This window comes from Marmota monax, unplaced genomic scaffold (assembly GCF_021218885.2).
Source record: "Marmota monax isolate L192 unplaced genomic scaffold, Marmota_monax_Labrador192_F-V1.1 WCK01_AAM20220418_F8-fsc00215, whole genome shotgun sequence".
NCBI classification, from domain to species: Eukaryota; Metazoa; Chordata; class Mammalia; order Rodentia; family Sciuridae; genus Marmota; species Marmota monax.
Genome location: NW_026695214.1, coordinates 1,943,165 through 1,966,731, shown reverse-complemented (window position 1 = coordinate 1,966,731; position 23,567 = coordinate 1,943,165). Strand labels below are relative to the sequence as shown.

The 23,567-nt window shown below is 54.3% G+C and overlaps 3 protein-coding genes across 13 annotated transcripts; 2 read left to right on the top strand and 1 right to left on the bottom strand.

Moving 5' to 3' along the window:
* Positions 1–363: 363 nt before the first annotated feature.
* Positions 364–3,412, top strand: Znf524 (zinc finger protein 524). 3 transcript variants are annotated; one of them, XM_046431057.1, is made up of 3 exons: positions 724–1,434; positions 2,126–3,020; positions 3,226–3,412. In XM_046431057.1, exons 1-3 carry the CDS (start codon positions 1,407–1,409, stop codon positions 3,272–3,274), a joined length of 972 nt encoding a protein of 323 aa, XP_046287013.1. In that variant the 5' UTR covers positions 724–1,406; the 3' UTR covers positions 3,275–3,412. The 3 variants fall into 3 exon arrangements, with proteins under 3 accessions (XP_046287014.1, XP_046287013.1, XP_046287012.1); XM_046431058.1 differs by lacking the exons at positions 724–1,434; positions 3,226–3,412 and adding an exon at positions 364–477 and having other exon boundaries at positions 2,126–3,183; XM_046431056.2 differs by lacking the exon at positions 3,226–3,412 and having other exon boundaries at positions 726–1,434; positions 2,126–3,183.
* A 1,270-nt stretch (positions 3,413–4,682) lies between these two features.
* Znf865 (zinc finger protein 865) lies at positions 4,683–19,212 on the top strand. Of its 8 annotated transcripts, XM_046430900.2 has the most exons (4): positions 4,686–4,859; positions 7,758–7,828; positions 10,506–10,670; positions 10,845–19,212. In XM_046430900.2, exons 3-4 carry the CDS (start codon positions 10,659–10,661, stop codon positions 14,061–14,063), a joined length of 3,231 nt encoding a protein of 1,076 aa, XP_046286856.1. In that variant the 5' UTR covers positions 4,686–4,859; positions 7,758–7,828; positions 10,506–10,658; the 3' UTR covers positions 14,064–19,212. The 8 variants fall into 8 exon arrangements, with proteins under 8 accessions (XP_058430709.1, XP_046286856.1, XP_046286855.1 ...); XM_058574726.1 differs by lacking the exons at positions 7,758–7,828; positions 10,506–10,670 and adding an exon at positions 5,165–7,262 and having other exon boundaries at positions 4,683–4,859; XM_046430899.2 differs by lacking the exon at positions 7,758–7,828.
* On the bottom strand, positions 16,881–19,946 carry Znf784 (zinc finger protein 784). 2 transcript variants are annotated; one of them, XR_009225597.1, is made up of 3 exons: positions 19,726–19,946; positions 17,432–18,527; positions 16,881–17,306 (listed from the first exon to the last, which is right to left on the bottom strand). XR_009225597.1 is itself a non-coding variant. In XM_046431034.2 (2 exons), the coding sequence occupies exons 1-2, from the start codon at positions 19,801–19,803 to the stop codon at positions 17,634–17,636; spliced, it is 972 nt and encodes a 323-aa protein (XP_046286990.1). In that variant the 5' UTR covers positions 19,804–19,946; the 3' UTR covers positions 16,881–17,633. The 2 variants fall into 2 exon arrangements, 1 of the variants encoding a protein (XP_046286990.1); XM_046431034.2 differs by having other exon boundaries at positions 16,881–18,527.
* Positions 19,947–23,567: the final 3,621 nt, after the last annotated feature.

Genomic DNA, 23,567 nt, shown 5'->3' with positions numbered 1-23,567 from the left:
AGATCGAAAACACCAGGCACCATCTTTTCTATTTAATCCTCCATGGGGCCTTGAAGCAATCAGGCGCCATGTTAGCTACGGGCACTAAGTAGACATTTCCCGCTTCTCATCTTTCCGACCCATCTTTGATTGGATCACCCGGTTGGGTGCTTTCTGGGAGGAAAGGCATTTTGATGTGGTCAGGGATGTGGTGATGGGCTCATTCCCACTGGGGCAAATCCGGCGACTTGTGCGCCTCTGCCGGCACGGACGTGACCGGTCCTTAGGACCCAGCGAGTACCCTTTGTTCCCCGCGGGCGGCGAGGGGAGGGGCCGCTGGCGTCCGCTCCGAGGGGCGGGGCCGGGCCCGCGCGCCCCCGTCCCCGCCCCGCCGCCGCCGAGGGGCAGGGCCCCCTCGCCCCCGCCCCTTCCCACGCGCCGGCCCGTCGCCCCCCGCGCGCGTGCACACACGCGAGCCCAAGGCGGCATGCAAATGAGGTACCCGGGAGGCGGGGGACCCGGGAGGGGGGAGGGGGATGGGGGATAGGTGGCCGGGAGCGCGCCGGAGCGCGGCCCAACACCTGCTCCCGCGCTCGCCCTTGCGCGCGCCGACCTCGCGCCCCGCGGAGCCGCCGGGCTCGCGCGCGCAGACCCCCTCCTGGCAGCTCTCGCTGCTTGCGGCCCCCGCGCCGCTCATTGGCCGCCGCCCCCGCAGGGCCCGCCCCGCGCGCGGGCTCCACCGCTCCGGTCCGACGGGCGCGCGCCCGCAAGGAATGGGAGTGGGGGGAGGGTCGAGGGACCAGGTGCTCTCCTCCCGTGTTTCAGAGGTCCACCTCCCGGTCCGGGTTACCCCACGGGAGCGAACCATATGGTCGTTGAGAGATTGTCGCGCTTTGGATTTCAGGCCGCTGTGTGTCCATTAAAGCGGGTTGGGGGCTGCGGCTGGTAGAGCACTTGCTTACCATAGTCAAGGCCCTGGGTTCCATCCCCAGCACCACAAAAAAACAAGTCTAAACGGGGGCGCGGCGCACTCGTGCTACCCCTCCAGTTATACCCCGATCCCATGCTCCCAGGTTATAGTTGGCTCCGGGAAGATGGTGATGTTGGTTGTCGTTTCACTGTGCACCAGTAGGTTGGGGCATTTTAAAGCCCCTTCCTTATTACTTTCCCACAAACCAGATATAGCATTTTACGGAGAAGGAAACTGGTTCAGAGACGTACTACCACTTGCTTATTATGGGTAGAGCTGGATTTAAACCTGGGTCTGAGAGTCTTCATGCTGTCCTCTATCTCCTTGGGTCCATTTCTTCTCATTCCCTGAGCCACTGTGGTCAGCAACACCGGATTGGAGTCTTGGCCTTGCACTAACTATCAGAGGGAACTTAGCTGACTTGGCTTTCCTGTATCTCAGTTACCCCATTTGCAAAATGGGGAAGGTGCATCCTCATTCAGAAGGTTGGTGTGAGACTTAGCTGCGGCATGATGCTAATGAAGAGGGCATGATGCTAATGAGAGCTCTTCTGTGTAAAATATTGTCCTATGGCATGTCTGGGCGGGCAAGTAGAACAGAATCCCATTTTGTGAAAGACTTAATTGAGCTGGGAGAAGTGAACACCTTGCCCAAGGCCACAGAGAGGAAGTGACAGACTCTGAATTTGAACTTGGGATATCTGACTCCAGAGGCCAAACTTAGCAATGTGGATATATTTCCTCTTGCACGAATTAGGGTCAAACTTCACCTAGGACTGATTCCTTTCTTCTAGTCCTGAACCATTCCCTTCTTCTGCTAATCAGGAAGGAAATCTCTGAAACCTCTATGGCTCTGGAATTTGATGGGCTATTTTGAGGCTTGCACTCTCAGTTGAACCCTTATTTTTCTTTATTTAGCTAATGTTGATCTTGAATTCCCTGGTCAAGGGAACAGATTGTGGGGCATGGGGGACATTTGTGGAAATCAGGGCAGTGCCCGTTTATGAACCAGTACTAAATTATCTTATTGTTTTACCCACCAGCATGGCTATAATTGTCTGGGTGAGGTCAATCATATTCAGGTCAAGAGACTTGGAGCCAGGGTTGGGTGACATGTTGGGGTACACGGGGTGCTGGAGACCCTCCCCACACTGACGCTGCCCCTCTCTCCTCTTAGCCGGCTCCAGTGCCCAGACCCAAGCCCCTCACTGCTCAATGGACACCCCCAGCCCAGACCCGTTGCCTTCGACTTTGACTGGGGAGGAAGAGAAACCTCTGGCCTTACTTCCTCCCGTTCCCCGGGGCCGCAGAGGCAGACCTCCCGGGGGAGCCGCCTCCTCAAATCGGACCCTCAAGGCCTCCTTCCCTCGCAAGCGGGGCCGCCCCCCCAAGTCAGGGCAAGAGCCCCCGCTGGCGCAGGAGCTGACCTCACAGGTGGGCAGTGGTGGTGGCAGCGACCTCCTGTTGATCGATGATCAGGGTGTACCCTATACAGTCTCAGAAAGGTCGGCTGCAGGTGGGCCCCAGGGCTCTGTCTCCAGAAGGGCCCCGCACTTCTGCCCTGTGTGCCTGCGCGCCTTCCCCTACCTCTCCGACCTGGAGCGCCACAGCATCTCACACTCGGAGCTGAAGCCGCATGAGTGCAAGGATTGCGGCAAGACCTTCAAGCGGTCCAGCCACCTGCGGCGGCACTGCAACATCCATGCAGGCCTGCGGCCCTTCTGCTGCCAGCTGTGCCCGCGCCGCTTCCGCGAGGCAGGCGAGCTGGCACATCACCACCGCGTGCACTCCGGTGAGCGCCCATACCAGTGCCCAGTGTGCTGGCTGCGCTTCACCGAGGCCAACACCCTGCGGCGCCATTCCAAACGCAAGCACCCAGAGGCCTTGGGAATGCCCCTGTGTCCCCCTGACCCAAGGCCCGAGACGCCGTGGGACGAAGAAGAAGGCATCCCGGCCACAGCTGGGGTGTGCGAGGAGGGGCCTGAGGGGAAGGAGCCCGCCTGTCCTGCACCCTCGGCCTCTGCTTCCCGGTCCTGGCTTACAGCCAGGAGCTCAGCTGGCACCGGGCCCAGGCAAGTGGGCCAGGACACCCTCGCTTCTGGTGGTCTTCCTGTCTTGGGAGGGGGTCGAGGCTAGGGACCTACACCTCCAGGTCCTGCTGCCTTGTGGCACCTTCCTACGGACTAACAGGCCCCTGGAGGCAGGGGCTGTGGCAATAAATCCCTGCCTACTGGCTTCCTGTGTGTGTTCCATGATGATGCCTCTTCTCCGTTGCAGTGTTCAGCGGCTGCACCGCCCTGACAGAAGTGCGTGGGATTCCAAATAACCCCACGTCACGTGCCTCGCTAGCATGGCGCCAAAGAATGGCTCAGAAGAAGCCTTTGCTCCTCTCCCATTTCCACCGGACCCCAAAGTACTACCAATAAAAAGCCAGACTAAGTAAAACAGTGATCTTCTATGCAAATGTGACTCTAGGCTCCCCTCATCCTTGCCAAATTCCTGACATGTAGGTCCTGCCTCGGTGGACCCACAGTTTGCAATGAAACACTGAGTTGAAGGCTGGGATAGAACTCAGTCGGAGACTGTGTGCCTTGCATATATGCAAGCCCCTGGGTTCAACCTCCAGCACTAAAAAGGAAAAAAAAAAACAAAAAACACAAAACTTGAAGATAAGAGGACTGAATTTCGGTAGGGTTTATCAAAAGAAAGGGGGGGGGGGCTTGGCCGAAGTGCAAGCCTTATTGGGCAGTTAGGGGGCATTAGGGTGGGTCTTAGAAGGTGCAAAGGCTGGGGATGGTTTAAAGAGGTTAAGGTTGGCCAGAAGAGAGAGAATGACTTCCAGAGAATGGGCGAGAGTTTACCTGAGGGATGGGACTAGAAAGAGAGCTTTTGAAAGACAAAGTATTAGAAGTATGACTTAACTGTTAGAAAGTGCTGGGGGGTGGACATGACTAAGGAGAAGGAGGTACCTGAGAGAGGGGGATCTAAATAGATCTGGGTTTCCCTACTTGAGGTAGGGCTGAGTTGGGAGGTTTATGGAGTTATGTGAGGGGAGCAGTGTCAAGTGTGGTAAAGCTGTGGTTGAGCTCAAGAGACCCTCCTGAAGGGTATTTTCAAACACAGACGCTAGGCCCCACCACATAGGTCTCTTCTACTGAGAGGTTTGGGGCAAGGAGCTGGAGACGGATCCTTGCTACTCAAGAACCACTGGTTCAAGGAGATGCTTTAAGTGTGAGGCATAACCATACACACAAGTTATGAGGGTCGCGCAGCTGTGGGAAGAAGGACAGAGCTTAAATCCAAGGGGCAGACACAGTTTAAGAGCCCCCCCCTCCGGTCAGGGCTTCGAAGGGGCGTGGCAGGGCTTGGGAGGGAGGCTGGAGCTCCAGAGCATAGAGTCTTGGAGAGAGGAAAGACGGAGAAACTTGGTGGAGGTGGGGCGAAAGGTACAGGGTTGGGGCGAGGGCGGAGCCTATAAAGATTGCAACAAGGTAGGCGTGGCTCAAAGTCCGGGGGCGTGGCCCAAGCGTGGGACCGGAGCTCAGGGTGTGCTTTAACCGGATGTCCGCAGCACGTGGGCGGTGCCGGAGGAAGAAGCGGGCACACATAGCGCAGGCGCACCTGACTCCGCTGACCCACCGGAAGCCGCCTAGGCCTTCCCCGCCCTTATCCCCGCGATAGTGCGCAGGCGCGTTGCCCCTCCCCGCGCCGCCGCCGCCGCCGCTACCGCCTCCTTCCGTCCTCCACGCCGGCGCCTCGGGAACGGGCGCGACTTCCGCTTCCGGGCGGGCGGCGCGGGGCTGCCGGGGAGGGGGAGGGGGCGGCACTTCCGGTAGGGCCCTCGGGTCTCCCCGGAGCGGCGGAGCCTCCTCCGCCTTCTCGGCCTCCTCCCGGCGGAGACCCCGGCGCCGGTGAGTGACGGGCGCGCGGCCCGGGGGCCCGGGCGGCGGGGGCGGGGGGCTCCGCCCTGGACTGCAGCGGTCCTCAGGACGCCCCCCCAGAACGTCAGTGCTTCTGTGCCGGGCGCTAGCCAGGGCCCCCCCACACACACTGCTCTCCAAAAGGCCGCTCCAGATGTGTCCCGCATGAACGCCCCCTGCTCGGACGGCTGCCAGAGCGCCTTCATTCGTGACGGTCCCCTCACCTGCCAGGCCCCCCACCAATGCTTTCTCTAGGATCTCTTTCACAGAGTTCACCGTCATTGCTTCTTTTGCAGGGCAGTCCCCCGATGCCACCAGCATTGCTCCTCTTCTAGTGCAGTGGCTCGTGAACCCTAAAGGACTGCCTCCGAAGAGGGCTGCATTCGTGCTTTGCGACATAACTGTCCCCCACTAACGATGATTACATACATTCCACTCCCAGAGCCCCTTTTGTCGTAAAAATGTTTTCTATTCGGATCAAAATGCTATTTACCCATGTAACCCCTCCTTAATTCCGCTCAAGAATACCCCTTTCAAACACACCCCTCAACGAACAGCTCCCTCTAGCGTTCTCCTTTAATACCCACATCTTCCCTCCTGCCACCCCCCTCCCAGGCCCCCAGCAGAAAAACCTGTCTGCTTAGCACCAGACTCTGCTCCTGCATTCATCCTGGCCTCCTCTGCCTTCAGTACTTCTGCTCTAGAACAGAGCACGGCAGTGGGACGTTCTTAGAATGCTCTCCTTCCCCTAGCCTTAGCCAGTTCTGTAGTCACTTGCAGCCAGCTTGCATGACACTTCCCTGGACTTCCTAGGGAAGGTTCCCTGGCTCCACCAGGGTGCAACACACCTCTTTCTGTAGACATTTGTTGTTCATGGAGTGACTATTCACTCTTCCAGGTCCAGGGCATATAGTTGGGAAGGAGAGAGGTGCAGACAGTTTTTCATCTTATGAAGTTTTAAAGTTTAATTAAGGCAGATCAGAAACAAAAAAAACAATAAGCAGTATAATGGTGGCTCTCCAGGAGGCTGGTGAGCCTCTTCGGAAGTGAAACCTGAATCATGAGAGGTAATTTAGCAAGGCAAAGATCTTGGTAAACAGCCAGGGGGGACAGGGCACTGTGACCATGGTGAGTAGAGGAGCAGTGGAGGAGGCTAGTGAGGGTGGAGCATGAAAATTGAAGGGAAGAGTGTTGCAGGGAAGGCTGATGGCAGAGAGCCTAGGACACCTCTTCTGGCCCAAGCCCGGAAGGCACATCATTCATTTGTTCACACACACACTTGCAGCTATTTTATGAGTGCCCACTTCACCCTAGAAATGCCACAAGAACAAAACAGGCGAAAATCCCAGTCCATGTGGACTGGATATGCTGTCAAGAGGGCAGACAACTAAAAATCAAAATCCATAGAAATACAAAGTCATATAGTGGGCTAAGGAGACAGAGTTATAGGGCTGGGGTTTTAGGAAGACCTCACCCAAGATTCCCTCACTCTCCAGTAAACCATAGGACAAAAAGTTAGATTTGGGTGTAAATCCCACTCCTCTGGACAATTGTAGCCCACCACAGGGCTGCTTTTAACACCCTCTCCCCAGGAGCAAATGATTAAGAGGGGCTACTAGGGCTCATAACTTAAAGCACTTTCTCTCTTCAATCACTTTCTCTCTTCCCCTCCTTCATTAATTTAATCAATGAGTACTTATCAAGCCAGGCACTCTTGTTGGTCCTGAGAACAGAGTAGTGAACAAAATGTAAACATTGCTTCTGAGCTGGGTTTGGTGCCTATTATCTCAGTGACTTAGGAGGGTGAAGCAGGAGGATTGCAAGTTCAAGGCCAGCCTCAGCAACTTAGCAAGGTTCTAAGCAACTTGGTGAGAACCTGTGTCAAAAATTAAAAAGGACTGGGGTTGTAGTTCAGTTGTAAAGCACCCCAGGGTTCATTTTCCAGTATCTGCCACCCCCGTTGTTTTTTTTCCTCCGCCTCTTCAGTGGCACCAGCTTATGATCCCAGCTACTTGGAAGGCTGAGGCAGGAGGATTTTAGTTTGAGACCATGTGAGCAACTTAGCCAGATCCTGCCTCTATACAAAAAACGTTTTTTTAAAAGGGCTAGGGTTGTAACAGGCGGTTAGAGCAGTTTCCTTACATGCGCAAGGCCCTGGGTTCAATTCCCAGTACTGAAAACAACAACAAAATATTGAAAAAAAACCAAAACAAAACAAAAACCACTCTCTCTGGAGAGGGAGACCAGCAAAACAAGACAGGCTGGCAGAACGTGTGGAGCATTAGGTGATGGTGATGGAGGGAGATGAAGCAGTGGGGATGTGGGCCTGGCCGTGGGCTACAGTGGTCACCAAGAGCCAGTTTGAGAAGACAAAGTGGAGCAGACAGGAAGGAGGTGAGAGAAGGAGTTAGAGCACTTTGGGCAAGGCAGCAGCCCTGGGCATGGGTGGAGTGGACACACTGGTGTCTGTGGGGGCCTGTGGGGGAGGTGGAGGTCATCCTAAGGTCTCAGTTGTGCTCTGAGTAGAGTCACTGTAGGGTTTTGATTAGAAGAAGATCATGGTTTGACTCTAGTCCTATCTTTAAATGGGAATAGTAATGTTTATGAGTTTGTTGTGAAGTTGAGACAAGTCACATGAGTCAACAAACAATAGAGTTAACAAATGTCAGTGGCTTACCATGGATTGAGTCCACCCAAGAGATTGAGATTAGGTGGCAGGGAGGTGGGTGAAGCAGATCATGTCTCCAGTATACAATGGAATGGGGGCTCCACCGTTGTCTCAGAAGGTAAAATACTGAAGGCATATGTAGGGAGTCACACCTGCTGTGTGATGTTGGGAGACTAATTTACCTCTTGGTTACTTTCTTAGTTACTTCCTTTGTATTTCAGAGTCAATATGTGTAACCATCTGGGCATGGAGGTGCACACCTGTAATCCCAGCAACCCTGGATGATGAGGCAGTAGGTCCCAAATTCTGGGCCAGCCCGGGCAATTTAGACTCTGTCTCAAAATTTAAAAGTGGAAGTGGTGGGGGAGGCTGGGGATGCAGCTCGTTGGTAGAGTCCCCCGGGTTCATTTCCCAGTACCAGAAGGAAAAAACCACCAAATTAATTTAACTTGTCTCATAGGGTGTTTGGGAGGAGGGTTTAGAAGAGTGCTTGGCTGGTGGGAGGCTCTTACCCAGGGCTCCGTGCCTCTGTGCATCACTGTTAGATAACAACAGGCTGGAATTTCATCATGAGCGCTGTGTTGCAGCTGAATAGCTCACAGGTCCTGACATCAGAAAGAACTAGAATCAAGAACCTGGCTTCCCTCTTACTGGCTATGTGACCTTGGGGGAATAACTCAGCTCCTCAGTTCCCCACTTAGCAGATGGGACCAAGAATGGCGAGACTGTTGTGAGGCACTAAGGACATGGTACACATCAAACTGGGCCAATGTAGATGTGAGCGGTCACAGCTTTCACTGTGGGACCTCTCTCCCCACTATGCCTCTCTGCATAAAGCCCTTCTGTGACACATTTCCCCTCAGAGAGACAATGTGAAGCTCACTGAGTCCTCAGAAAGAGGAAGTATCTTATTTCCCACTGGAAGTCATCTTGAGACTGACCGTTCTCTCCCCACTAACCACCCCCCGCACCTGCCCACCTTGCCCTCTGTGCCACAGCACTGTTCCCAGAGCCTGCTGTCTGCTCCCTGGGGAGCAGTCAGCTTGTCCTGCACCTGCTCGCTCCACAGAGCTTCATCAGCTCGGGCGCTCGCGGCGGTCCTGTCCCTCTGGGCACTGCTTTGGCTGCATTTCTTCAGCTTTGGTGTGTTGTGGTTTTGTTTTCTTTCACTGCAAAAAGCATTTTCAAATTTCCCTTGTGATTTCTTGACGGACCCTTTGGAGATTTAGGAAGGGGTTTAATTTCTACATATCGGCAAGTATTTGTCAGGTGCCGACCCAGCGTCCATGAGTGCTGTGCTGGGTCCTGGGGTCACACTAGGGAACAAGGTAGGCCAGGTCTGCGCTCTCAGTGAGAGCAGACAGTAAACACACAGCGAGGAGGACATCACCAGCCAGTGGCAGTGACTGGGATGTAGAGAAGAGTGGGATGGTGGCCTGGGAATGCCACCAGGAGGAGGCTCTGAGGAAGAACATTCCAGGCAGAAGGAAAGATCCATGTTGATTTTTTTTTCCCAAGATAGTAGCCAACACCCCCTCCTACCAGGTTCCTTGTGCAGACCTCCCTCATACCCAGAAGGATGTGGAATAAGAGGGAATAAGACTCCTGCCTCCACTCCCAGGACACAGCTTCTAGCTGCTCAGGCCAGTTGCTCCCTTATCGACTGTTGCTCTATGACCTTGAGCAAGTCACTTGGCCCCTCTGTGCCTCTATTTTCTCACCTTTACAATGGAGAGAACAAATATCCCATCTCAGTTTTGGTGGGATTCAGTGATTTAACGGGATAATGTGCTCAGAAAGGTGGGCAGCCTGTGGAAATGCCAGCCAGCCACAGCTGTTAGTAACAGGTAATGTCCACCTTCCCACCACCCCAAGTTGCTCCCCTAAGCCCAGCATTCCTGCACTGAGTGTTTTCTCCTAACCCCTGGGGCCCGACCTAGGTTCTGCCTTTGCTCCTTCTGGAGAGAGATTAAATGGAGAAAGTATGAAGGGCATGGAATGTCAAGCCTTGTCCAAGGACAAGGACACTCAGAGCTGGAGATAAAAATACCGGTGGACAGGGGTTGGAGGAGGCACTCACCTTTTACCTGTGGGAGGAGAGAACCTGCCATGCTGACAAAGGATGAGGGTCTGTGTCTTGGGAGGCCCCTAGGTTCCTAAAGTGGGCTGGACACTGAGCCAGGCCTCAAGGGTAGGGATGATGGGCATGTAGCAGACCCCATGGGCACCTCTCTTATTGGCTCAAAGGCTGGCTGGGTCCTGAGAACTCAGAGCCACTGCAGGAGCCAGTGCTGGGGCGACTGTTCAGACAGGACAGCTGCAGTCTGGGACGTTAAGTACTCCTAGGCAGATGCTGGGAGTGCTTGCTTGAGCTCCCCCAGGTGTGTGATGTCATCAGGGCTGTGTGCAAAGCTCAGGGGACAGATGTGTTCCATTATGTGCTGTGTCAGCCTCTTCAGTCCCCCTGCAGTTCAGGACTTCCAGCCCTGTTTTAAACATGGAGAAAGTGTGGACCCCAGCAGATGGCATTAGACCCCATGTCTTCCCAGTCGCAGGGCCTGTGAGGTGCTGTCTGGATCAGGCTGTCCTCCAGAAACACCAGCACCCTTGCAAGCAGACGCTTCTTCCCACCTTGAATTCCTGGAGAGCCCCTTCCCCAGGACCGCCTCTTCCTGTTCTCTTGCCTTCTCCTGACTTCCCTTTTCTACTCCTAGAAGCAGTAGCGGTAACGACACGTGGTGATACTTTCCATTCATGCCAGCAGCACTTTACCTCGAGAGCTTCCACGTGCCAACACTGCGTCCTCGTAACAGCCCTGTGGCCTAGGGATATGCTCTTCTTCCCCCTTTGGAGATGAGGTGGTCGCTTAGTTAGAAAGTGGCAGGGCTTAGATTTGAACTTGGCATTCTCGCTCCGGAGCCCACTCTCCGAATCACTCTGACAGAGCTGCTGTTACCCTCATTTTACAGAGGCAAGCAAGTCCTGAGGGGACTGAGAACAGAAAGTGGAACCCGAGGTGACAGAGAGTCTTAGAACTGAGATCAGAGGCTCCCCCAGTGCCAGGGGAACTAGACTGAGAAGGAGAGAATGGACTTGCAGGTGGTGAGGGGGAGGATCTGGAGATGGACTGGGAGGTATGTGAGGTCCCTGGAAAAGCTGGGGAGAGATGGAGGGAAGTGGGAAAGGGGGGGGAGGGCCGGGGCTGGTGCAGTGAGAGGGAAAGTTGGGGGACAAGAGGCTGGATACACAGCTCCCTTTGCTGGCCAGGGGCCTGCTGCCTTTCCTCAGCCCAATCCTCCTCTTTACAGGGTCTCCCTTCTCCCCATCTGCCAGAAATGGAGGCAAACCCGGCAGGCAGCAGTGCCGGGGGTGGTGGGAGCAGCGGCATCGGGGGCGAGGACGGGGTTCATTTCCAGAGCTACCCATTTGACTTCTTGGAATTCCTCAACCACCAGCGCTTCGAGCCCATGGAGCTGTATGGGGAGCATGCCAAGGCCGTGGCAGCCCTGCCCTGTGCCCCGGGGCCCCTACCTCAGCCTCCGCCCCAGCCCCCACCTCCCCAATATGACTACCCACCCCAATCTACTTTCAAACCCAAGGCGGAGGCTCCTTCCTCCTCCTCCTCCTCCTCCTCCTCCTCCTCCTCCTCCTCGTCCTCTTCCTCCTCCTCCTCGTCGTCCTCCTCCTCATCGTCGTCCTCTTCTCAAGCCAAGAAGCCAGATCCGCCCCTGCCACCCGCTTTTGGGGCCCCTCCGCCTCCGCTCTTTGACGCTGCCTTCCCTGCCCCACAGTGGGGTATCGTTGACCTCTCGGGACACCAGCACCTGTTTGGAAACCTGAAACGAGGAGGGCCGGCTTCTGGGCCGGGGGTAGCACCTGGGCTGGGTGCTCCAACAGGTGCACCGGGGCCACTTCCAGCCCCCTCGCAGACCCCACCAGGACCCGCCGCAGGGGCGGCCTGCGACCCAACCAAGGATGACAAGGGCTACTTCCGGAGGCTGAAATACCTGATGGAGAGGCGCTTCCCCTGCGGTGTGTGCCAGAAGTCCTTCAAGCAGTCCTCGCACCTGGTGCAGCACATGCTAGTCCACTCCGGGGAGAGGCCTTACGAATGCGGCGTCTGTGGCCGCACCTACAACCATGTCTCCAGCCTCATACGCCACCGCCGCTGTCACAAGGATGTGCCACCAGCTGCCGGGGGTCCACCACAGCCCGGACCCCCACTCCCTCAACTGGGTCTCCCAGTCCCCACAGCCAGTGCAGCGGCTGCTGTCCCCACCACGGTTTCCTCTGGCCCCCCAGCCACACCTTCCGCGCCTGCCACCTCTGGGGATGCCAACACCGCCCCCACTGCCCCTGCAGGCGTTGGCGTGCCCCCTCCGTCCACTACAGGTGGTGAGGGCCCATTTGCCTGCCCACTCTGCTGGAAGGTGTTCAAGAAGCCCAGCCACCTTCACCAGCACCAGATCATCCATACGGGCGAGAAGCCCTTCTCCTGCTCCGTGTGCAGCAAGAGCTTCAACCGGAGAGAGAGCCTCAAGCGGCACGTGAAGACACACTCCGCAGACCTCCTGCGCCTCCCCTGCGGCATTTGCGGCAAGGCCTTCCGGGATGCCTCCTACCTCCTCAAGCACCAGGCGGCCCACGCGGGGGCGGGGAGCCCTCGGCCGGTGTACCCTTGCGACCTGTGTGGCAAGTCCTACTCAGCGCCGCAGAGCCTACTTCGGCACAAGGCTGCCCATGCCCAGCCTGCGGCTTCGGAGGCATCCAAGGACGGTGCTGCCTCTGTCCCGCAGCCCCCACCCACCTTTCCCCCTGGCCCCTACCTCCTGCCCCCGGACCCACCCACCACAGACAGCGAAAAGGCAGCAGCGGCTGCAGCCGCAGTGGTATATGGCGCCGTGCCAGTCCCACTCCTGGGTGCCCATCCGCTGTTGCTTGGTGGGGCAGGGACCAGCGGGGCTGGAAGCTCTGGCACCAGTGTCCCAGGAAAGACTTTCTGCTGCGGCATCTGCGGGCGTGGCTTTGGGCGCCGGGAGACCCTGAAGCGCCATGAGCGCATTCACACTGGAGAGAAGCCCCACCAGTGCCCCGTGTGCGGGAAGAGGTTCCGCGAGTCCTTCCACCTGAGCAAGCATCACGTGGTGCACACCCGCGAGCGGCCCTACAAGTGTGAACTCTGCGGCAAAGTCTTCGGCTACCCACAGAGCCTGACCCGTCACCGCCAGGTTCACCGGCTGCAGCTGCCGTGTGCCCTGGCCGGGGCCGCGGGCCTCCCCACCACCCAGGGTGCCACAGGAGCCTGTGGGCCTGGGCCCTCCGCCGCGTCTGGGGGGCCCTCGGACGGCCTAAGCTACGCCTGCTCAGACTGCGGAGAACACTTCCCAGACCTCTTCCACGTCATGAGCCACAAGGAAGCCCACATGTCTGAGAAGCCGTACGGCTGCGATGCCTGCAGCAAGACCTTTGGCTTCATCGAAAACCTCATGTGGCACAAGCTGGTCCACCAGGCTGCCCCAGAACGCCTGCTCGCACCCACGCCGGGTGGCTCCCAACCCCCTGATGGCTCCAGCGCCACTGATGCGGCCAGCGTGCTGGACAACGGGCTGGCGGGAGAAGTAGGGGCGGCTGTGGCAGCGCTAGCAGGAGTGTCTGGGGGCGAGGACGCTGGTGGGGCTGCAGTAGCCGGGGCCGGTGGAGGTGCCAGTTCGGGTCCTGAACGCTTTAGCTGTGCCACGTGCGGCCAGAGCTTCAAGCATTTCCTGGGCCTAGTGACTCATAAGTATGTGCACCTGGTGCGGCGGACCCTGGGCTGTGGCCTCTGTGGCCAGAGCTTCGCGGGCGCCTATGACTTGCTCCTGCACCGCCGCAGCCATCGGCAGAAGCGGGGTTTCCGCTGTCCGGTGTGTGGGAAGCGCTTCTGGGAGGCAGCTTTGCTGATGCGCCACCAGCGATGCCACACAGAGCAGCGGCCCTATCGCTGTGGTGTGTGTGGCAGAGGTTTCCTGCGCTCATGGTACCTGCGGCAGCATCGCGTGGTGCACACCGGTGAGCGGGCTTTCAAATGTGGCGTGTGCGCCAAGCGCTTTGCACAATCGTCTAGTCTGGCAGAGCATCGGCGGCTGCACGCAGTGGCTCGGCCCCAGCGCTGCGGTGCCTGTGGCAAGACCTTCCGCTACCGCTCCAACCTGCTGGAGCACCAGCGGCTACACTTGGGCGAGCGCGCCTACCGCTGTGAGCACTGTGGCAAGGGCTTCTTTTACTTGAGCTCTGTGCTGCGCCACCAGCGCGCCCATGAGCCCCCGCGGCCCGAGCTACGCTGTCCCGCTTGCCTCAAGGCCTTCAAGGATCCCGGCTACTTCCGTAAGCACTTGGCGGCCCACCAGGGTGGCAGGCCCTTTCGCTGCTCCTCCTGTGGGGAGGGCTTCGCCAACACCTATGGCCTGAAGAAACACCGTCTGGTGCACAAGGCCGAGGGCCTGGGGGGCCCTGGAGCAGGGGCAGGAGCCCTGGGGAAGGATGCCTGACCCCAGAGTTTTATCTGCCACTCCAATCAGATGTCCCTTCTTGACTCCTCCCTCCTAGGGCTGCTGATCAGACTCTTCCCCCTCCTTGCTGTCACCTGTCCTTCTGAACTTCATATGTTTTGAGTCTCCTTCAGGGCACATGCCCTACAAATCAAGACTGAATCACTCCCATCCTGGATCTCTGGACCTCCCCTCATTCTGTCAGACACTGAACTGAACCCTCTGTCCAACCCTCTCTTGTAACCCTCACTAGCCACCCCCAGCAGCATTCTGCCCTGGGAGCTCTTTGGTGGAGATTAATCTGAACTGCCTCCCCTTTGGAATCTGGCTGGACAGCAGATATGAGCTGAGTTGGGAGGGCACAAGGGGGGTCTGGGTGCTCTTGGATGGTGGGGTGGGGGTGGGGTGGCAGACGAAGCTTGTACAGAGCAGAGGACAATAAATCTTATCAACAGGGTGGATGAAGTTTATCTTCAGATCTCAGGGAGAGTGGGGGTTAAGTGTTGGTGAGATGCAAGGCTGAGAACTTTTGTTTCCTTGGGGATTGTGATTCCCAGGCACCCTCTGCCTCACAAGCTGTGTTTCAGCTGGTATTCACTAAGGTTTGGCCACATTCCAAGCATTGGCCCACTGGTTGGGCCAATGAAAGTGAGCAAAACAGGTAGGTTTCTCCTGTCAAGAGCTGGCTGGGGGTACAGACTGCCCTGCATGGCACTTTCAGTGTTTGCTCACTTGCCACCATTTCCTGAAACCCCTGTCTTTCAGGTCCCAAGCTGGGGCACTGGGTGAGTTAGACATGGCCCTCACCCTTCAGAAGACTAGAGAACTCCTGTCAGGCATATCACAGCCTCGTGTGGACTCAATTTACAGCTCACTTGTAGCACCTGCCTCTCCAGGATAATGATTTGGGGTTTCAAAAGCCCTTTCAGAGATCCATGGTGGTACATGCCTGTAATTCCAGCAACTTGGGAGTCTGAGGCAGGAGGATGACAAGTTCAAGTCTGGCCTGGGCAACTTAGTGAGACCTGTCTCAACAAAATATAAAAAGGGATGGGGATGTAGTTCAATGGTAAAGTACCTCTGGGTTTGTCAACCCCCAGTACCAAAAAACAAACAAACAAACCAAAAAAACTTATGCAACTCTCATTTTCATACATCACAGAACTGTGTGATATATGTCCTGCAGTACAAGTTTATAGTCATCCCACTTGTCAGAAGAGGAGCATGGGGTCCTGGAGAACAAAAGAGCTCCAAGGACACCTGGCAAATTCATGGTAGAATTGGGACTCATCTCAGGGTACTTTAATACTGAAACTTGAAGATGAAACAGGGAACACTGTCTGGGCAGGTCTAGTGTGACCCACAAGAAGGCAGCAACCCAGTGTGCCAAGTTCTCATGCTGCAGACCTACCATGAAACAGCCTACAGCAGAGCTCCAGGGCTCCAAGGTCAACTGGAAGTGGAAGTGTCACTGAAGACTGAGGGAGCATGGAGTAGTCACCTTACCAGACTGGGGCAAGTGTTAGAAAAGCTTCCTCGAAAGGAGGGTGAGATCTGAACAGCGGCATAAAGCAACAAGAGCTTGCCAGGTAAAAACATGGGCAAATAATCCCAGGAAGAGGATGGGGTGTATCCAACTAAATCCAGCCATTCTAGAGAATTTAAAATGTAGTATAACTGGAGGTTGGAGTGGGTGTGTGGCTGGATCCTGAAGGGGCTTGAATTCTAAATTGTACAGTTGGGAAGTTTTTTAGGCTAAAGGCTGAAAACTATCAGCAGCCAGTCTGGAAGCAATTCAAACCATTTAGTTTGTGCATTAAAAAACAAAAACTTTGAGTGGTTGGGATGTAGCTCAGTGGTAGACCCCTTGGATAGCATGCTCAAGGCCCTGGGCTTGGCTTAGTTAGCAACATTGTGGAATCCAAGGATTTTATGTAAAATCCTTTGATTTTACATAATGTTAACTAATGGAACTTCTGAAAATCTGAAGAATCTATCAAACCCAATCTGCATCCCTGTTGGCACTGAGTGCCATTACCTTCTCCTGAGGTGTGAATGTAAATGCTCCGTTTACTCTCAATCCCACCACTCCTTGCTGAATGCCAACACTGAGCCCAAGTGTCAGTTGCCATGTTTCACCTCACAGATACTTTTGCCTTTAAATCTGGCCAAGCAGCTCTGGTAGGTATTTACATTTGTGATCCCTTCTCAAAAGTCACAAGGAGCTGTGGATTGGTGTCAAGTATACAAGTGTCTCCAGTGTTGGAGAATGGAGAAGGTAGGGCCTCAGCTGGGCTGCTGTGCAGTTATCCAGATGTGAGGTCACTGTTGTCTTGGTCTACAAGAATAGTGATGATGAAGTATTCAGATGTCAAAGACACTTAAACGTGCAACGTGGGGAGACTGATAAGGGATTAGGTGACGGAGGAAGACCACAGGAACCTGTCGAGGTTCCTGAGATGGGGAGAACAAGTGTTTTCCTGGGGAAATGGGTCAGTTTTGTTAACTCATCTGCAGGCAGTCTTGTGCTGGCTGATTGGGACTGACACTAGTGGTTTATTACCTCCTGAGCATAGCAGGGAGTAGGCAAGTGTGCCAGCTGCAGGGTCCCTACATTATGCCAGCCTTCCTGAACCCTCTCCCACACAGAAATAAAAGGTCTGAACAGCCAGTACCTATTCAGTCATATTCTAAAGGTGAGAACACAGGCTTGGAAAGTGGTACAGTGCAACTTAAATGTTTATAGAAGACCACAGCATGGCCCTGCTCCCCCACTTCCTCAAAGAAGACAACCCAAATACAAGACTGACAAAGAGAAACCCTTCATCAAGTCCTTTAATAGGAATAGACTGGAGGTTTCCCACCTCCAGCTTCCAAGTCCTCTTATTCCACAGTGCCGCCAGAAGGCCATGCTGCCATTAGCTAGTCCTTCCTTGGGACTGCCTGGGACTAGGCAATAAACTGCTTCAAATTCAGAGTGGAGGAAAGTAGAGAAGCCTGAGGCTTCTTTGCAGACGTGTTGGACCACAGGCTCTAAGCCTAAAGCTTCAGAAAGGGGCCAGTAAGTGGTGGACATCTTCTGCCTGGGGGTTTGTAGGCAACTCAAGTCCAGTGCAATACAGTGAGGTAGGAAAAGATTCCACCACCGTCCACCTTAGGGAGCCCCAAATAGTCCAGCACTCTGCAGAAGGCCTAGACCAGGAACAGTATGGTGGATGAGATTTTCCCACCTTCCACTTGACCCTGGCTCCCCTTTTTTAGAGTCCAGGTTCTGTTACAGGCTACGTTTTGCCCAAGGACAACCTAACAAGAATGCAAACAGGGCAGTGAAATGCTTCCCACGGTATCATGTTCACCTGGGCACACACAGGGCTGCACTACCCCTCCTGTGGCCTCTCACCTAGGTGCAGTGTGGATCTCTGGGAGTCCACAACCTTGGTACTCTCCTTCTGCTCCAACACCAGCAGCTCACTACCTCCCTGCTCTGCCCCTGTCTCTTTCTGCCCACACCCTCCCCTGCAATCTGCCTTCTACTTCCAGAATTATCACCCCCAGTCCTGCTCTCCCAGCCTACTGGTCAACTTCCACCTTCACCTTCACCATTTCCCCATGCCCCTCTTCCAGAGTGCTATCTGTCCCGCACCCACTCCCTGACCCTTCAGCCACCAGTGAGCCCAACTGGCTCCCAGAGTCTCCCAACCCAGGCCCCGGCCCATGGAAGTGGGTGCGCTGGTGCTTGCGGAAGTTGGAGGAGTTGTTGAAAGTGCGATCGCAGAGGGTGCAGCGGAAAGGGCGCTCGCCAGTGTGGATGCGGGCGTGGCCGCTCAGCACCGAGGACTGCGTGAAACCCTTGCCGCAGATGCCGCAATGATACGGGCGCTCGCCGGTGTGCACCCTCTCGTGGTCTCGCATGTCTGAGGAGCGGCGGAACGGTTTGGCACAGAACCTGCAAGCGAAGGGCTTCCCCACCGCCGCGCCAGCAGCCGCAGCGGCCATCACCACCTCTGACCTCTCCTGCGGCACCCCTGGGCTTGGCTCTCCAGCTGCTGCGGCTTGCGGAGGCCTGCGGGAGGTGCCTGGCTCCAGCCCATGTCGGTGCTGGTGCCGGAGCAGTGGCGCTAAGGCCTTGAAGGCCCGCGGGCACAGCGGGCAGCGGTAGGGCCGCTCCCCCGTGTGTAAGCTGTAGTGAGCACGGAGGCTGGCGGGACCTGGGCAACTGTGACCACACACGTGACACCGGCTTGGGTCCCCACCCTGCCCGCCCCCATCCGCGCCTGCCAGGTGGCCATGTTCATGGAACAGCAGCTCGGAGACCAGTCGGAAGGCAGCTGGACACAAGGCACAGTGGAAAGAACCTGGCTCTGGTGGCTCTGGTACCAGGGAGGTATCTGTGACCTTCACCACCTGGATCTCGATGAGGTCACTTGGGGGTGTGGCGGGGCGGCCATCATCAGGTGCCAGGACCTGGTAGGGGGAGAAGAACAAGGAGCCTGTGGACCCTGCCTGGAGACCTCCCAGAAGCCCCCACTTACTTAAATGTCTGCTTCACTGCAGGCCACTGCTCCCTCTCCTTCTAGGTCATTACCAAGTCCCAGGATGCCACCCCATGCCCTCAGCTCTTCCCTCTTGCCTAAAATATATCAAGGACCCAGCCACCTCTCCTCCACCCAAGCTCAAACCCCTGTCCTACTTCCATAGCTGAAAGAGCCTCCTAGAGGGAATCTGTTCCCACTTCTTCCCCTTATAATCCACCTCTCTTGAGCAGCCTGAATGGGCTCTTGAAAATGTAAATCAGATAAAGCCACTTTCCACTCAAAACCCTCCCATGGCTCCAAATGCAATTAAAACCCCCAATCCTCGCTATAGTAGCCACCCTGATCTGACTCCTGCTTATCTCTCTGACCCCAATGTAAACAGAAGCCGGCACCCAGCTGACTTCTGACATCTAAATTTAGCTCCCCAACTCCCACTCTATCAGCTCACTTTTTATTTTCTTTATAGAATGTATCACCAAAAAAAAAAAAATCTCATTTATAGTCTCTCTCCTCTCATAGGATGGCAAGCTACAAGAGAACACAATCCTTGTCTGTCTTGGTCACCTCTGTTATAGACCCTGAACAAGCAGCTCAGTAAATGTTTGTTGAATTAATGAATGTCCCCAGTTACTCTCCAGTCCTGAATGAGGAGAACAAGGAGGAGGTTCCAAAGTCATCTGGGACACCCATTTCTCCCCACAAATCTTCCCATGGGCATTGAGAGGCATCACTTGCAGAATCATCCTTTCACCCCTACATAGTGACCTGGTCATTACCCCTCTTTCAGGGTCACCTTTTCAACCTTCCAGCCAAGTTGACTAGCCCTAGAATTTCCCGAAGACCCCGCCCCTATGAAGGTACCACCCTAATTATGCAAACGAATCCCTGGGATTCCTCACCATGACCCAATCCTGCACCACAGACAACCCCTGTCGCCAGGCCCCGCCTCCTCTAGGCCACTCCCTCGAATCCCATAGGCGCCTCCCTAGGCCCCGCCCCAGCGAAACCCCAAAAGCCCCGCCCCCAGGCCCTGATTCCACCCCCGCCAACCTTCGTAGGCCCCGCCCCCTGCCCTGCGACCTCCCCCGCCTCGAGGCACCCCGCCCAGGCCCATTCATCGAGCCCACCAGGTCCGGCGGCTCCAGGGATCGCGACTCTGGGATCGGTGAGCTCGGACTCGGGTGCTCCGGGCGCGCAGCGGCCATCTTGTGCCCAAGCCCCGTCCCCGAGGCCAATGGTCGCTCTCCAAGGGGGTGGGGCTTGGGCCGGCGTCAGAGGTTCTGCGCCGGCGCACTGCACGGTGGAGAGGGGCGTGGCTGGGGCGGGGCTCGGGCCGCTCTTCGCCTGCGGTTCGGGGCCGGCGCGGAGACAGGCGGCTGGGTGGAGAGAGGCGGCGTGGCGCGGAGGGCGGCCGGGTGGCGCGGAGGGCGGCCGGGGTCCTTGCTAGCGCAGGCGAGGCGTCCAGACGGGCCTTTCCACGGCGCTGGCCGAGCCGGGCTTGCTCGGGAGCCTCGCAGGTGAAGAACTCGTGTCGTTGTCGCGGTCGCCCTCTCTGCGGGGCGTGAGGACGCCGGGTGCGGAGTTTGTGAATCGAAGGCGTTCTCAAAGTCGGTGTCGAGAACGAGTCTCGGTGAACCGCAGCCTCGCCGGTGCCGAGAGGAAGCCGGCCTGTGTGGGAGCCGCGCTCGGGGGCAGGGCGACGGCAGCACCAAGGACAGGGCTCCTCGCGCCGCCTGCGGTCCTCCAGCCTCCTGGCTGCCGTCCGAGTTCGTCACTGCACTTCTCTGGACACTCCCCTTTCTCCTGGACGGGACTGCAGCCCTGGGAGAAAAGAGACGTAGAAGAACCGTGAGACGCTCAAGTGTTTCCTTGGCAGGGCAGGAGACCCAAAACATGACCGTCGCTCCCAAGTTTGCAGTTCCTTCGGGGAACATGATAAGGTTGCTTTTTAAAAAAGAAAAAGAAAGAAAAAAAAAAAAAAAAAATATATATATATATATATATATATATATATATATATATATATATAAGTTTTTTAGGTGGACACGATGTCTTTATTTATTTCCTTAATGTGGTGCTAAGGATGGAACCCAGTGCCTCCTGCGTGCTAGGCGAGCGCTCTGCCACTAGCCCCAGCCCAGGGTTACATTTTTCTTTGAAGTTAAATGTAGTCGTCGACTTGTAGGTGAAAGTGTTGCGTGACCCCTTCAGTACACATGAAGAACCATAGAGCGACCCACAGTCTTCCATTCTTACTGGTTTGGGCAGAGATTGTTGGACAAAGTCAAGTTTGCATCAGCCCGGGCTCCAGAGTGACTAATGAACACAAAGCTGGTGCCTTGGATATATAATGTTTACAGCAAGCATGTGTTGTGTTAAGCCACTGAATTTTAATCTCGTCCTGTAGCGAACTCTGCCTTGATCCAGGTCCTCAAGATGATAAGCACACATTCTACCACAGTCCCAGATAGGTAACCTTTAAAATAAACTTTTATTAATTTCTTTGATCTTTGGGCTTATTTATTGCTGCAGCATAACCTATCTCAACTGATACATAAAGTCTTTTGTATTTATTTTGTTATGAACTACTTCTGCATAGGAAAGAATACAGAATAATATAATTCTTCATACTCAACAAAACAACATTTAAAATATACAAAACACATACAGCCTGAGGTCTCTGTGTACCTCAACATTCATTCTCTTTCTCTTGCCTTGCCTGGGGTTATTAGATTTTGCATCTACTGTTCATCATTCTCATGCATGGTTGGGTTTTTTTGTTGTTGTAATTTTGAGACAGTCTCACTAAGTTGCTTAGGGCCTCACTAAATTGCTGAGGCTGGTCTTGAACTTGTGATCCTCCTGTCTCAGCCTCCCATGCTGCTGAGATGACAGGTGGGTGCCACCACACCAGGTTCATGCATGTATTTTTAAAATTTTTGCTACAGGTATGCAAAGATATGAAATTGTTCTACATGTTTTAAAATTTTATAATAAATCATGTAACTTCAGTGCAAACTCTAACTCCTCCAGCCTTGGCATTGTTTTCGTGTCTACATTAATACGTGCAGTTTAATTGCTCATTGGCAACACCCACTGACAGTTATATTATCTTCATCTAGTTTACCTACATCATCTACATTACCTTCATCTAGTCCCTGTTGGTGGACATTGGGTTGGTCCAAATTTTTATTATTACAAACAACACTGCCACACTGTTGTTGCTCATGTCTTCTTGAACCCAAAGGGAGTTTTCTCTAATAATACTCCTGGGGATTGCAGTTGTAGCTCAGTGGTAAAGTGCATGCCTAGCATGCACAGACCCTGTGTTCTATCACCAGTGCCACAAACAACAACAACCAAATTTGCAAGATACAGATTATACACCTGGGAGCTGAATTGCTGGATCGAGAAATTTGAATCACTGGTGGAGATATAATGAGTCCATGACTCAGTGTCGGGAAATCTTAGGTAAGACATTTAATAATACCATGGTTGCATTATGACTTTCATGGGCCCTGGAAACTGTCTTTTTGGTCCTTTTGATCCTAAAATACATTACAAATTTAATTTCATGACTACATTGGTATGCAGATGAACATAACTGAGAAAGGATTATGTTTTTCTTTTGAGTGCTTTTGAAATGGGGTATCAATATATTCCCTGGTCCTGTCTCAAACTTCTGGGTTCAAGAGATCCCTGACCTCAGTCTCCCAAGTAGCAGGAACTACAGATGTGCACCATCATGCCTGATTTTCTTGTAACATAAAAATAAATTAAACCATGTTTGTGAGCCTGGTGCAGTGTTGCATACTTGCAATTCTAGTGGCTTGGAAGGCTAGGCAGGAGGACCTTGAGTTCAAAGCCAGCCTCAGCAGAAGGGAGGCACTAAGCAATTCAGTGAGACCCTGTCTCTAAATAAAATACCAAATAGGGCTGGGGATGTGGCTCAGTGGTCAGATGCCCCTGAGTTCGATTCCTGGTACCAAAACCAAAACCAAACCAACCAAACAAACAAACAAAAAAAAAACATGTTTTGAGTCCCTAAGAGAGTATGATAGGCTCTAGGCACTTTGTGTACCTGTTGAGTCTAATAGATAAGTAGCCCTTTCTCTCAGTTTCCTAATTTACAAAGATAAGGTTATACATTACATGGTTGCTACAATGATGAAGAAATCTTTAACATGTTTGGCATAGTGTATAATACAAAGTAGGTGCCATGTGTTAGCTAGGATTAAGCTAGAATTATTTCTACCAATTTACATTCTCACTGGCAATGCCTGGAGGCCCCCCCTTTGTGGACATCCATACCAACGACTAGTTGAACAAACTTTTAAATGTTTGCCATTCTGTGGTGTTAAGTGGTTCCTCATTGAGAATCTCTTTGTCAAATGAGAATTGTTCTCTGCTTTCCTATTCTTGAGAGCCAGAATGATTTCATTTCTGCGTCCACAGAGAAGGCATATAGATGCCCCAGTGTGTGTTACTGAGTGAATGGATTTTTGCAATAAAGATTTGTTTACTGGACCTTGAGGTCACTAAATATGAGAAGAGGAAAGCATGGTTCAATGGAATGACCGTAAGTTTTCAAAGATGGCAAACCTAGGTCCAGATCTGTGGATTCATTTGCTGTGCGACTTTGGGCGCGTGGGTTTCCTCTCAGTGTCCAACTGACTTTGCAGAGTGAACACTGAACATCCTTTACCAGGGTTATGGTAAGCGCACCACAGACCGGGAACACCAAGGTCCAGCCTAAATCCTGGAGGCAGCTGGTGCTGAATAATTTTGGGTTTCTTCCTTCCTTCCTGTTGCCTGTCTGCGAGGCTGTTGGGGCTGGCATGGCACTGACAGCCTGCTGCACAACCTGACGCTACATGGAATCACTAGAACATGGAATAAAGAGTCCTGTTTTGGGATCAGAGGTGTGGGGTCCTGTCTTGCTTCTTTGTCTCACTTTCTGACTGTGAAA

What these genes read in the sequence shown, in the direction of transcription:
- Znf524 (XM_046431056.2), top strand. Translation starts at nt 1,407, where the DNA reads ATGGGGAAGGTGCATCCTCATTCAGAAG. An exon ending in GGTGCATCCTCATTCAGAAG is followed by an intron (nt 1,435 to 2,125) that starts GTTGGTGTGAGA and finishes CTCTCCTCTTAG; the next exon opens with CCGGCTCCAGTGCCCAGACC.
- Znf865 (XM_058574726.1), top strand. Translation starts at nt 7,173, where the DNA reads ATGAAGCAGTGGGGATGTGGGCCTGGCCGTGGGCTACAGTGGTCACCA. An exon ending in GTGGAGCAGACAGGAAGGAG is followed by an intron (nt 7,263 to 10,844) that starts GTGAGAGAAGGA and finishes TCCTCTTTACAG; the next exon opens with GGTCTCCCTTCTCCCCATCT.
- Znf784 (XM_046431034.2), bottom strand. Translation starts at nt 19,803, where the DNA reads ATGGCCGCTGCGCGCCCGGAGCACCCGAGTCCGAGCTCACCGATCCCA. An exon ending in CCCTGGAGCCGCCGGACCTG is followed by an intron (nt 18,528 to 19,725) that starts GTGGGCTCGATG and finishes TCCCCCTACCAG; the next exon opens with GTCCTGGCACCTGATGATGG.